Genomic DNA, 14,779 nt, shown 5'->3' with positions numbered 1-14,779 from the left:
ATTATCACTTCAAACTCGTCAAAGCGATTTGCGTCTTCGAAGGCAATACATACAGCATATCAACTAGATCGCTTGACTTTAAGACCACCGGCACAGATGGGTGATCATACCGGCAAATATGTGGGTTGCTGTGGGAGGAGAAAAAAAAACAACAATCAAATGCAAATCCATTTTACACACAGCTGGGCGGATGCATTTAATAATTACACTCGCTGTCAGCGACACACTCGGATCGACTTTGTTCGGAAGGAATGCGATGAGACTTCCCTGAGTTGTTGTCTTCATCTTTAATGAAATCTTTGCGATATCTCGCCGCCTTTTTTAGTACCATCACTTGATCTGCAACTTTCACATTCAGCACGCACGCTGATTAATTTAATTTCTTAGCAGAAAAAAAAGGAAGAAAAGAAAAAGAAAATCCACAAGTTCAAATGATTCTGAGGTTATTGTATAACGCAGGCAGCAAAGAAACCAATAACTCATGTTTTAATAAATATGATTTTTAAATGATATTGCAAAAAGTCCTGGTGGGCCCCTCAGCCAATTTCAACGCCATAAATTAATACAGAAGGCAAAGAATACATGAATAAATCGTCAAACATTAAACTCACATTATGCTTACAGTTGATCAAGGCAATATATCACAACTTTAATTCTATTGGCTCATAACAGCTGTAACGATCAGTTTTTGAAAGCAGGCCTTCAATTCAACAAGACACAAAGAGGAAGGCCAAAACACGTTTCTTTTGTGTTCTTTTCATTCCAGCAAGCATCAACAAATACTCAGGCGAATGGTCGCCTCGCTAATACACACATGCATGCATTGATGTAACGTAAAAAAAAGACACTATGACATCTGTTGCCATCAGACATACAACATTAAAAAAAACAAAAATGCGCGGGCGTTAGAAGCTCATGAGCGCGTCTCGCTCCTGCATGCTGGTGAAGAACGGCTTCCCGAACACGAACGAGTGCAGCCCCGCCCGCAGCTTCTCCGCGAAGGCCATGACAATGTTCAGGTCCCCTTCCACCGTCAGATCCAGGTCAGTCTTCAGGTTGCGCAGCGACCGGAAGGGCTTCTTCCCCTTTTGCCTGCGGAGAAGAGGGGGGGGGGGCGGGAGGGGGGAGACCGTGTCACTGCTAACAGCCAACGCTACCGGGGGTCAGAGGATTTGCATCAGCATTGAGTTTTTCGGGCTGCAGCTGGTGCACAGAAGCGCCGTCGCCACGATGAATTATGTATGCCGCCGCCGAGCATAAACAAGCTTGTCGAGGCACCTGTATAATAGCTCGCCCTTCGACCTCGGGCTGTTTAGCGGCACCGTGAACCAGGGGGGCGCTTTCATCCTCTCACGCGAGCGCCTAAATAGTGGATTTTGTGTAGTCAGTGTTCATGCGCTAACTGTGCACTCAACATCACGTCTCTGGGAGCAAGTGAAGTACAATTGATACAAAACGCATAAATAAGGTGTATTTCATACACCTTATTGATTATCTTTGCTCAATTTACAATGAGTTTGAACATAAAACATGGCTTGTTGGTTTGACTGTATTACAATGTATTATGGACAATTTCATAAATTGTCCATAATGAATGAAATGAAAAGTACTTTATTAATCTCCAAGGAGAAATTTTTTCCAATTATTGGAAAAAAGAGCAACCGGATATCAGAAGAATAATGTATTTAAATTAATGAAAAAATAAAACAAATAAGGAAAAGAAAAAAATAATGTTTTTGTTTTTTTTAAATTGACAATTTATGAAATTGTACATGTGCAATTATTGAAAAAAAAAAAAAGAGCAACCGGATATTGCAATATAATGTATTTAAAAAAAACAATGAAAAAAAAACCAATAGGTTTTTAACGGGGGATATATGCCATATTCTATGCAGTACAGCATATATGTGACCTATGCCCTTCTACTTTACCCTGTACCCTCTACCCTCCTCTACACCCGCATTGTTTTGGCCTGTGGGAGGAAACCTATGAGAGGAAACCCACGCTCACTCGGGGAGATCAATGCGAACTCACACATACACTTCTGGCTGCGACAACTCACAAGTTGGAGTTGAACCGCGGGCGCGAGACCCGCGGTGCTCACCCGAGGGGAGTCGAACAGCCAACCTCATGTATGACAGGCTCAGTGTCCAACCACTGAGCCACCGAGCGGCCCGATAGGAAAGAACATGCGGCTACATTTATCTTTGTCTTTTCGGAAACGCGGAGCGACGTAATGCGTCGTTCTCGTGTCGCCCGTCCAAATCCGGCGTTAGCGCTTCAGTTAGCGCCCGTTTTCAGCGGATTTAATGGTGTTAAACTAAACTTTAACTTCTTACCTTTCAAACTAATATAAATTTAATTATTAGTTAGCTTTGCCTTTACTAGAGCCGGTAAAAGGACGCGATCGCCGGTAAATTAGCCGAGCGCTGCTCTTCACCACAGTCCGACTGCTAGCTTCTATCCTCGTAGTAAACATTGTCTGTCTGGGCGCTGACGCTTATTCGGATGTATTAATTTAATTTAAATTAAAAATCACGTATTAATTTAATTTTAATTAAATGAATTAATAAATTAAAACATTATTTTTTTCTTTTCCTTATTTGTTTTATTTTTTTTATTAATTTAAATACATTATTCTTCTGATATCCGGTTGCTCTTTTTTCCAATAATTGGAAAAAATGTCTCCTTAATTAATTTAATTTTAATTAAATTAATACATCCGAATAAGCATCGGGTTAATAATTTTTAGCAAGGTCACCAAAATGACCATCAATGCTGTCAACACATCCGGGACTTCACAATAAGATATCACGCTTTAACAACTCCAAACTATGCAATAAAAGCCCCGTAATTTCCATTTAAGCTGGTGTAAACATACCTAAGTGTAAACATCCTGCTGGATGTTTTGTTAAACTCTTCTCATGTCAGTCACTGGCAAAACAGCAGCTGAATCATAATTACTTACAGTGGCGGAAATATTTTTGGTAGGGCCATTTAATACATTTCAGCAAACATCCCTGTATTATTCAATGCAAAAAAAGGTATCACGCACGATTTAAAAAATGTTTTAAATAAAAAAGGGAATTGTACATTTCATTTTTGTGATCTGCAAGTGTGTTTGCATTTACTGATGCAACAATTCAGCCACTGTTAGCAACCCGAGTGAAATACGTACGGCCGTGCCACTGAGTTTATACTGCCGTGTTTTGAAGACGTCCCCTTTGAGTGGAAATGGTCTCAAACATTTGAATTCAGAAGCACCGTGACCAGAAGTCGAGAAATATTTCCGGGCCGCTTATGTGCGTGTTGAGGCATTTGCTCAAGGGGTCCGTCACGCACACGTCTTTCATTAACACGAGGAGAAAGAAAATATCCTAAAAGTAGATAAACTCAACAGAGAGCTGTACTGAAGCTGTACTGAAGCTGTACTGAAGCAGTGGAAAGGTCAGTCCACTGCTGGGGAGCGCAGGCGGCGATGAGTCACGCCCAGATGGAGCTCTGACCAGGTCGTCACGGGGACAGTAGCGTGGAATCGAATGCTCGGGGGACGATATGAGGCTGAAGACGTGCAAGTCTCTCAGATGAATGGTGGGGTTGCAGCAGGTACTCCTTCACAGTCAGAGTATATTACCTACAGTAGATGGGGGTTGGCACGCCCCCAGCTTGGAGAAACAGGCAGGAGTACCAGCGGGGAGGGGCCAAAACATTTTAACCACAAAAAGGAAAGGCCCACACATGCCATATTTAGGATATTTCCGTCAAAGCTATTTACGATGAGGAGCCGAAATCTTCACATACCAGACTCCTTTGAGGAAACTGTCATTTTCTGTCGATCGTTTTCACGGTTCATCTCCAGAAAAAGGCGCTTCCATCTGTTTCTCCAAACTCCAGATCTAGTGTCGGATACCTCATCACTTTGAATAAGAATCAGAAACTATCCCTTGAAGAGCCGTGCCAGAGAGAGAGTGTAACCGTGATTTTTAACAGAGAGGAGCGCAAAGCTACTGGTTTCTAACTTGTTGTCTCATCGAGAGTGTTCTGTTTCGGGCCGATGAGAGATGAGTCTGGCGTGGGGCCATCAGAAGCCACCAGGTCACCTTGAGACCTGGCATGCGGTCTCATTCCTGCAGCTCAGCGGGGGGAGAGTGAGCATTTTCTTGTCAGACGATCGTAAAAACATCATTTAGAGCTTTGATGATGATGACGACGACGATGCGAGTTCCTCAGATGTTATGCAGTGGTGAAACCGGGGCGACCGCAGCATGTGCTTGAGCTTAATTTTCCTGCTCGGCACATTTCGTCCCCCCAAAACACGTGCTGTGTAGACGAAGAGGACGGGAAGGGGGGTGGGAAGGGGCTGTCATTCTGGGATCCCGCCGAGGATTCATCGCCCCGCGGGGCTCAACATGCAGCCGCTTCGTCGCAGCTTTTTCGCAGCTTCTTTGCACCGCCGATCGGCATCATAAACCAGCTCTGTGAGCCCGACTCGCCGTCAGACATGAGCTACATTTCACTTATGTCACTAAAAAAAAAGCTTTTTTTTTTAAGCTTAAACAAGCTGATAAATCATATATTTTTATTATTGATTAATCTGCCGTATATTTGTTGAGTCTATGAAATGCAAAAACTGCCCATTAGGATCTTTCAGAGGCCGCGGTAACACCCTCACGTTGCTCGTTAATAGTCTTGCATCATCATCATCATCGATCAGACCTTCATCAGCCCTCGACCAATAAAGCTCTGAAATGTCTCGCATGCCTTCAGCTTTCTTTACGTTACGGGGAAATTATTCTCGTATACTCAAGACCAGATCTCTGCAGCGCTGTGAACACACACACACACACACACACACACACACACACAGCAGCTATTCTGGTTTACGGAGACGCAGAGGAAGCTAATGAATGCAGATTTGCCCGTTGCTATTGGTGACTATTAAAAAAAAAGAATCTTTCCATCCTCATATAGTTGTTGCCAGCTCAGCAGCACCGCAACAGAACAAGGTCACTTTCATCAGCGCAGAGGGAAAAATGATATCTCTCCATTTGCTATCGTAGACCAACAGCGTGGAGATGTCATCGGGCCGCATCAGAAACACTCGGCGGCTCAGGTTTCTCAGCTGCTGTGTTTGTGTATATCCGTGAACTCCTGCAGTGTTTGCGATGCATCGGAGTCAAACCTCGCCCGCCTGTTCAGAGCGGGGTGAAGGATGACTCACCTGATATTATACTCTCCTTTTTTTTTCCTCTCTCTCTAGTGCTACCTTTTTCCCTGCATCCACTACACTTTATTATTTTCTTTTACCCAATGTACATCTGGTAGTGTTTAAAACAGGGGCATTCATCTCATGTTCAACAAGGTCCAGTTTGAGAAAATGTCCTCATGCAAAAGTCCGGTACTTCACACTAATGTCCAACTTGTGCATGATTTAGTCCTCTGTGTATTGAAGTAGCCAGCAGTTCTTTCAACATGTGTATGAAGTCAGAAACTGACTGTCAAATATATTAAAGAAAAAAAAAAAATAATATCTCAACAACATTCATTATCAGTTTTCAAATTGAACTGGATGAATTGGAAATACTCTAATAAAAAATCAATTATTTTCTCATTTTAATTACAAGGGCTGGATTTACCAAAAAAAAACATTACTGAAAAGGTTTTGAAAAAAAAATCTTAAAATAAAGTACTAACTTAATTGTCTTTGCCCTGTAGCTTTAAATACAGTTAATTCAGGTGTCTGGTGGAAAAAAAAGGCACAACATTGTTATTTTCTTATAAAATGTGTGTGAGGGACGATCTCTGTTATGAAACCACTTGTTTCAGCTCTATAGTCTCTGTTGACATTATTGTTGGACAGTAGATGAATGCGTTAGGATTCTGATTATACTGCCTCTTAGATTCTTGTGTTGTGCTTTGTCATAGCAAAGCTTCACATTGATCCGAACACAGGAGACATACGAGTTTTGAACTGTCTTTAAGAAGAATGAACATAGAAGACTCTGGTTAAAGACTCTGGTTAAAGACTCTGGTTAAAGACTCTGGTTAAAGACTCTGGTTAAAGACTCTGGTTAAAGACTCTGGTTAAAGACTCTTGTGTTGCTGTCCACGTTTCTCTTTTTGGAGAATGCCATGTGAAATAACTTCTCACTCGCGGACTTTACCGACTGTTCAGCCTCTCGTCCATCTCTTCTGTCTCTCACTCAAGCCACGATGCTTATCCAAATATGCTTATTTGATTGGCCGAGTAGCATACATGATGTGATTTACATTGCAGGGTGTGTCCCGTCTGTGTTGCTGTCAGAGCAAGGTCAGCGGCTGCTGTGCAAAGTTGACGCAGAGAAGTGGGTGGGTGAGTGAGTGTGGTGGTCCATTGCCAAACAATCAACCTTTTTTTGTTGTGATTAAAGTCTTAATATTGGCGAGAGCTCTTACGTTTCGTCCTCGATGTACTTGAGCAGCGTGAGGGCCTTCCTGTGGAGCAGCAGCAGGAACTGGGCCAGGTAGGTGCTCCGCAGGGACAGGCCGGGCTTCAGCATGAACACCTGGGTGCGACACAGGACGTCAATTAGTAGTCCAGACTACGGACTGTGCCGTAAAAAAGCCTGGAATAATACCTCTAATGTCCCCTCCTTTGAGCTGACCTTGGGAGAGGAACATATTGCTGTTGTCTTGAGGAAGAACTTGTAACTCCGGGGTGCGCTTGCACACCAACGGCTGATTGGTTGAGACTCGTGGGAATAGATTTCACAGCCCTTGTTTCAGGGGGCTCTGGAGAGTGGATGAGTGAGGTTTGGGGCATGTCGTTTAAGTACTCCCTGCAGCCTGATATAAAAAGGACCAGCCTGTGTCCAATAGCATTTGTACCGCAGACAAAACACCAGAATGCGTCACAATATTACACACCGCAGGGAAAAAACAAGGTTAGTCGTAGACGGCTAATAAGAAGCCAAAAATAATCAATCTACTACTTCTACTTTCTCAGTCTCGTTAATTATTTATTTTTTGCAGTAATTCCTCAACAAGCATCAGCTCTTCCTCACTCAGAGGGAAGATACTGCATTACTTAAGCAGAAAGCCTCATGATTCTTTCTGAGGAACACATTTAAGAACTTAATATCGCTACAAAAAACATTTTTAATAGAAATGGACACAAAAAAAGAATATACAAAGAGAAGAGGTAACAAAATAAATTAACACTGCCACCATGTTCTTGCTTCAGTCAATGTGGTTCATTATCACTTCCACCAAGTCTGACTTGTTAACGGCGAACTACAAAAAGGTTTGTCACTTGACAAGAAAGGGAACGAGAACAGTTTTGTTTTGGCTATGACATCCTGTGCTAGAGGAAGACGAGGAAGAAGATATGGCGCGATCTGAGTTTTATCCCCATTCAAAATCACTTGATATCTATGGAAGCCCCGAGAGACAAGTCTTCTCCCTAAAGTCATTCGTACAGAAGATAATACATATTCAGATCAGACTTAAAAAATTGATAACCAGATATATATATTTTTTCTCACAAAAAGCTATATCATTTGTTTTATTTTATTCATACTATTATTGTTAGCATTTTTTCATTTATATATTCCTAAAGAACATATTCCTTTTGTGAAAAGACCACTACAAACCTGTTGTTTTGTATTCAAATGGTAAAAAGGGGTTTTTCAAGGGGTTAATTTATTCTTGTCTTGTATCTTTGGACTGAGTTGAGCATTTAAAACCTTTTAGAAATAAGACTATGCCAAAACTGTATTCTTACCTCATCTATAAATGACTTCACCAAAGTGTCTTGATGCATGACGTCTTGGAATATATTCCTACAAAATAAAATAAAAAAAGGCAGAATATGAAATCATGTAAGCATTTCTTTTTATATGATTGGATGTCGGATTCAATTTAATTAAAACATGCAGAGATATGACTAGTGTATGCACAAACGCCAACGGAAACACTGTGTGTGTGTGTGTCTGTGTGTCTTACAGGTCGGGCGTGAAGCTCTCGTCCGTGAGAATGACCGTGTCCGGGGCGATGTCCTCCTCGCTGTCCGTCTTCCAGAGGGCGCTCAGCTCGGACCGCATGTAGCGCCGCTGGTTGTACGTGTGCTCGTGGCACGGCGGCATCTGCTTGACCGTGTTGATGTCGACGTCGATGTGCGTGGTCGGGTACGGCGAGTAGAGCACCTGGCGGAAGGGCAGGACGAAGCTGCCTGTGGAGTCCTTGGAAATAATAATAAAAAAATAAAACTGCATTTTTAATACCTGTTTATTATTGTGCGTAGTGTGTAGGAAATCTGTTCCCTCAACACAAACACAACTTTCTAGAGGAAAGAACAATAGGAAGCTTCATCAAAGTGTCTTTGCACGTATCTGCCATGAATACACACACACACACACACACACACACACACACACACACACACACACACACACACACACACACACACACACACACACACACACACACACACACACACACACACACACACACACAGGGATGGTAAAGCTCCCCTGATGTTATTCTTTGTTCATGAAACATGCTTTTTTTCCTTATTTTTTTACATGCAGGTCAGAAGGTCTAATAAATAATTTCATTTTTTGCGAGTACGCAGCTTCCAATTTCATTTTATTGATGCTTCTCCCTGGGCCAGTTTCTCTTGTTGCCCCCCGGCCCCTGCATCGTATGTTGTAATCCATAAGACGTTCCCGCAGGAGCTCCACAATACGGCGTTGTGCACCACACTGACTCTTAATGACTGAGCTAACAGGCACCAGCAGGTTTGTGTGCCGCTGCCTCTAATACTGATCCTGTTGATATGGAGAGCTCCCCCGACTCACCCCGCCTGTGTAACACCAAGCCCACTGCAAAACAGCAGTACATAATAAGTGATGGTAATGTTGAAAACCTAGAGTAGATCAGAAAAATGAAACATGTGTAATGCTCGCTTCCCCTTAACATTGCATTACAGTTTTTTTTTAAAAACATATGAAGACAAGACAAAAAGGCAGCATGCATTTGAACAGATCTGATTTGCATAAAATATCTTATTGCGACTATTTTAAGTTAAAAAAGAAATGAGGTCATAACAACATCAAACGAGCCGGCGGGAACAGAACGCTAACCAGCCTCGGACTTAAATGGCATCGCGCGGCATAATGAGGGGGGGGGGACTTGTGGCTACCTTGAGCAGACCCTGAACAAACAGGCCGGTGTCATATTTGAAAGAAGAGTCAGCCTTGCAGAGGCGGGAGCACTTCCTCTCCACCGGAGTGAGGAAGAGGCAGAGAGTCCGCGCAATCTGTGGTGAAAAAAAAGAAAGAAAAATAACTGGGTTTGATTTGCTTTCAGGTGAAAGGAAAACAGCTTAAACTTGACATCACTGCAGCTATTTGCCATTCGAAGGCGTGTGCAAACTCATGCAACTATGCTGTATTAGGTGTACCGTTTAAACATAGAGAGGAAATAATTAGCTCTTTGTTCATGGTGGATGTCTGCGCACTGCCCAGGCCAGCACATTTATTCAAGGAGCTACAGCTCAGCACAAAATTGGCTGAAGAAACCCCATTTTGGTAATAGACCTTAATGTGACGTTCGGCTCGAGGCTTGTTGAGAGACACAAATAAAAGTTACGATCTAACTGGGGCTCAGTTCGAGGCCTCGAGTCGACAAATCTACAAATTAAGGAGGAAATCCATTGGGCTGAAACTGTGAGCGGCTGTAGATCTCTTCAACAAACAGCGGCTGCAATGTCAGTTTTTCTCCATCGTTTGATTCCGATATCTTCCCGCTACGAGAAGCTGATGAGCTTTCTCGCGTTGCTTCTGTTTGGGAGCCTGGTTGCGGACGGTCGTTCGCCACTGAGCTGCCAAACACCCGTCAGACATTTCAAAATGCCAGCTCAAGCGGCAGCGGAGTGAAAGAGCGCATGAGGGGCTCATTAAACTCAAAAACAACACACTTCAAAACATTCTAAATTATGTAGACGCATTACAAATGTGTTTGTGTGCGGCCACTAATACAGAGCATTTACCTTATTAACTTTCTCTGGGTTGCTTCCAACAACTATCGAGCAGCCGCAGGTCTGCAGATGAGAGCTGATGGCCCTGAACCAGAGACAAAGACATGCAAATTAGAACCCATTAGCCTTGTTAGCATCGCTTTAATTGTCAATGACAGCTTCTAGGAATAATGATTGAAACAGAAGGAGGACGACATGAGGCTTTTCTGAGAGAGGGCCAGTGATCGCTGAATATATTTATGCAGTTTGCTTCATTTTCTGGCCTTTTTCAATATATTCTAAAAGGTAAATAGTCAATTTCATGACATCTGTCATCATTTTGATGGTCACAAAAATTGTATTAATTAGTTTCAAACTTAATTACCACATTGGCTCGAGCATACAGCTCGTCTGCACAAAAACACTGAGAGGCGAGTAAGAAGAAAAAAGAATAACAGGTTTTGTCAGAAAAACATGTCAAAGTGCCTTTACTTTTTTTTCATCTTTTAAAATAGTGAAGTTTGTTCTGACCAGGATCGTTGAGTTTGTTGTTCTGACAAAACCTTTTATTTTCACTTTGTGACACAGATTAAGATAAACGTAAGGAAATTAAGAAGGATTATCCCGGCAAAATCTGTTTTTCCAAACTGTTAAATCGTAAACACAGGAGAGAAACCTTTCCTTCTTGACTTACGTGGCTCTCAGGGCTTCTGTAAGTCTGCAATTCTCTTATTAAAAAAGCTTCATCGGCTATGACCGTCCTTAAGATTCAAGTAAATAAATTACAGTGCTACAGATGCTTTGTCATCACCACAGGATGCGGCGCTAATCCCGTTCAACTCGAGAGCGATTGGGAGCTCCGCTGCCGGAATGGACTTTCTGGAGTTTCGACACTAACGGCGTTTTTAGCTTTCGTTCCTTTCTCAGGAGGGAACTCGGGCTAAGTGGAGAGCCATTAGTCATCATCAGAAGGCTGATGGGTGTTAAATGGGCCCTGTTCATCATCTGTCTTCCCTCTGCCTGTACCGGAGAGTGCTTACTTGTGGAGGAAATCCTCGTGGCAGCTGTCCCCGATGTCATCATCATTTAGCACGGTGTCTTTTATCTACTCAGCGGGAGCAAAAAACAAATTAGTCATTTTAAAAATTGGTCTCAACAAAGACAACAACAAAATAGTGCTGATGGGCACATTTGAGAATGAAAAATGAAAAAGTAGCATCGTGCAAACAATGCGGGAAACAAGCAAGAAACATTCCAGGGAGAATCTTTGGTGTCGCATTTTTTTTCTCCCAGTGCATTTGCATATTATAAGGAAGCAAATATGTTGAAAAGCTCTAGGTGGTAATCTAGGCAGGGGACCTGGGTAATTTAAACCTCTTGGAAATAGAAACTATTTGAACAAGTGAAAAAATGAAACAGAAAAAGTTGGAGAAAGGTTTTTTCTTTTTCTTTGAATAATAGCCAGTTGTAATTCTGTGTGGAAGGAGGACTGAGCAAAATAAGTGTTTTTCATTGTATGAAGTAACTATGTTATCTGTGTTTATATGACAATACAAATATCTGGAATCCCTGGATGATAAGCTATTCATCCTGCCATCAACAAGGAACAGGTTCACACTGTTTTCCCAAAGCTTTACACTCCTGTTAAAAGGAAAATTAATTGAACGTTACGGCTTCTAGCTCTTTTGTTGATCACTGCTAGTTCCAAAGTATGAGCAGTAGTGTGTGTGTGTGTGTGTGTGTGTGTGTGTGTGTGTGTGTGTGTGTGTGTTGCTCACATTTATGTCTTCTGGCACACTGTGCGACTTCATCGAGGCCAACAGCTCCATGATGGGGACAATCTCCAAGCTCAGCACCGAGATGATGTTGTAGCCCTGGGGTCGAGGGAAGTGGAAACAGTGAACTCAAGCGCTGCAGAAACACTACAGCCGGTCGACTGAGGGGACCCGGCCATTTAAGGATTCGAACGGCATGATCGCATCGTGCTCAAGAGCTGGAAGCCTCGATCGCAACGTGAAAAAGACTCAACTGATACTGTGGAGTTACCGCTGCATTTTGCACAGTGGTTCACGGGGGATGGATAAAATAAAAGCCATTGGAGTAAGACTGTTTCGTAAAATGTCTTACTTTCTACATATATTGGTCACAACTTGTGAAAAAAAAATAATCTGTAAGGGCCATGTTTTGGATTTTTTTTTTATTATGATATTTGTTGGACTCTGAAAAAAGTTTTAGGTTATTTAGTCACTACTATAAACACTCGTTAAAAACGTTAGGAGAAAAGGTTCATTCACTTGTTTGAAATGATTCAATACACAAATCTGTGGAAGAACTTGAATAAAAATGCCATGTAAAAAAAATAAAAATAATGATAAATAATAAAAATAATGATTCTAGATCAGAAAAACGTCATAAAATAAGAAAGAAGTAACAACAGTATTATTCTGCAAAGAAGCATTATGGTCAGGGCCAAAAAATGTACTGAGGATCAATATTCAGTCGAAGGCCTGTGAGCCGAACTTGAGAGCAACGAGGACTCTTGAATATGTTTTCAAAGCAACATGAGATGAGTAACAAAGCACCAAAAAAGTAACTGTGGGCGCATCAGGTAAAAATATAAAAGCCTCCTAAAATATTTACAAGGACAGTCTGACAAGAAGAACACTGTCTAAATGTACAACAAAGTAACAGGGATACGCACACTACTGGTTGACATGCAACTAAGTGGACCCACTGTGAACAGCAATGTCTGCAACAGCGATATATTTTTAGTGTTGTGCGTCGTGTTATTTTTCCTCCCCTGATTATACCTCCTTGCCAGCTTTCTCCGTAGGAGCTCTCAGACCTAATTAGCTGATTTAGTCCTTCGTGTTGGGAGGCTGCAACTTTATTATTCCGGCAATGCTGTTGCGATCCCAAATGATTAAAATAGAGATGATAGATGACTTAATATCCACTCCCAATCAGGAACCGAGGATAGATCAGGTCTTAAAGTAGGTTTATGGGTATGAAGGGGAATAATTTACACTCTCTTGTGTCCAACAGTGAGAAGGCAAGGGATCGGCGAGAGGCAGGCGGAGTACCTTCTGCATCCAAATGCGTCCCTTGCGGATAACGTGCTTCAACCTCTCCACACAGATGGTGTGCAGGGGCAGGTAGAAGGCCAGCTCCGTCTGTGGCAGGATGATGGACAAAGCGCACGTGTTCTTGTCTCCCTTCAGCTCGCCGTCGAAGATGAGGGACACGATGATGACGCCCTTTTCCGCCAGTACGAAGAACTTCACGTCCACGGCGCCGCATTCTGCACTGCGCAGGATCTCCCCGTTGAGCGTGTGGTTGGCCAAAAACGTGACCTCGCCATCGCTAAGGAACATCAGCTGGTCTCCCTTCGGGGTCCAGATGTGCCGCACCCTCGGACCCAGGATGTTGTCCCAGTAGGCGAAGGTGGCAGCCAGCAGCGGGCAGTCTCCATCCACTGCCACCTCAGACTTCGCCACGGCGGGCGACTGGGGTGGACAGCCGGAGGACATTGGAGGGGCCTGGAAATGTCACTGTCTCCCTCCTAGTGTCCCAGTGAGTGACAAGAAAACCTACAGCAAATGACAGTTATCAGCTCTTAGTAAAGTATACTTTTCTCCCAAATGTCTCTAAAGCGCTTGTAATTGCACAATAATTGTAAATGACGGCTCACGCAGCAGAATAAATCCAATGAACCCAAGGCTTCAAGTGGAAATGAAAGTAATTTGTTTGGGTTGCTGGTAGAGTCAGTTGATACTTCTTAACCAAAGCCAATAGCAACTTCTCTATTCCTGTCAACGTTGCATTTGACAAAAACGGAAATCTGAGTGTTTCACCATACACCTTTCAAAATATGTGTCTTTTTCATACTTGATAAATTTGTTTAGTTTAATGAACGTCTGTGAAAAACGCTTAGCTAAAAGCCTATACCAGGCTTTATGCACTTCTGAGGAAATTCCTCATTCAAGCTTAATAAACGTCCACTTTATTTGGTCAAATATCTTTTAACTTAGAATGCAGCTCCCTGCTTTAAGGTGTCATACCTAGAAATGTGAGACATATTTTACAAAGCTGACTAAATAAATACAGCTGCGACTCGATGTATCTTATGTATGACGCATTTGCCAGCAACCTCTGTTACTTACAGGTTTCTAGCTGTTGCGTTGCTAGGTCGCGCTCTATACATTGCCAACAGGCGATGTGCCCTTATATTGACGGCGTTTACAACCGAATATGGTGTCCATGTTTTATGTTCAACGTTGCACGAGAGCCAAACCTGCTCATAATTACGTCTTGTAACTCAAGTGAAAATGCAGGAGTTAAACAAGCTTAAACACAAACTATGGCACCAAATAACTTAGTTGTTTAGCTTACCAGTCAATATAGTAGCAGGCGAGCAGTAGCAGTTCGGCTAACGAGCGTTAGCCAAACTGACGCCGGCAAAGCATAGGAATGACATCATGACTTACTTGTTCTACACCTTTGGGTGCTCAATGGCCACACCGCAGCGTTTATTGAAGCACAAGTTTTAGCTGTTAAACTGTCATCATCCTCTCATTTGTTTTATGGTGTTGTCAAGGCATGTAGCTTGACGCTCGAGTGGTGATTATCCAGCTGCAATGTTGTTGTCTTAAACACACTTCCTGGTACGTCAGCCCTACGTCAGCCGTTTGACGGAGACGCACAGCGACCTCTAGCGAGCGAAGCGTGGAAGTGGCCAGTGAGTCAATGATGTCATTTGTAGTCCAGAGGGACCACCTGCAA

At 42.6% G+C, this 14,779-nt stretch overlaps 1 protein-coding gene across 2 annotated transcripts; it reads right to left on the bottom strand.

Annotated features, from left to right (window-relative positions):
• Positions 1–272: 272 nt before the first annotated feature.
• On the bottom strand, positions 273–14,641 carry c9orf72 (C9orf72-SMCR8 complex subunit). Of its 2 annotated transcripts, none has more exons than XM_068579827.1 (10): positions 14,485–14,641; positions 13,081–13,587; positions 11,776–11,871; positions 11,038–11,102; positions 10,031–10,103; positions 9,182–9,298; positions 7,984–8,219; positions 7,763–7,820; positions 6,436–6,545; positions 273–1,092 (listed from the first exon to the last, which is right to left on the bottom strand). In XM_068579827.1, exons 2-10 carry the CDS (start codon positions 13,525–13,527, stop codon positions 906–908), a joined length of 1,389 nt encoding a protein of 462 aa, XP_068435928.1. In that variant the 5' UTR covers positions 13,528–13,587; positions 14,485–14,641; the 3' UTR covers positions 273–905. The 2 variants fall into 2 exon arrangements, with proteins under 2 accessions (XP_068435928.1, XP_068435929.1); XM_068579828.1 differs by lacking the exon at positions 14,485–14,641 and adding an exon at positions 14,390–14,469.
• Positions 14,642–14,779: the final 138 nt, after the last annotated feature.

This window comes from Clinocottus analis, unplaced genomic scaffold, assembly GCF_023055335.1.
Source record: "Clinocottus analis isolate CAN_PGR_092001 unplaced genomic scaffold, fCliAna1.0.p SCAF_17, whole genome shotgun sequence".
NCBI classification, from domain to species: domain Eukaryota; kingdom Metazoa; phylum Chordata; class Actinopteri; order Perciformes; family Cottidae; genus Clinocottus; species Clinocottus analis.
The sequence above is the reverse complement of the archived record's forward strand: the minus strand, read 5'-3'. Positions and strand labels throughout refer to the sequence as shown.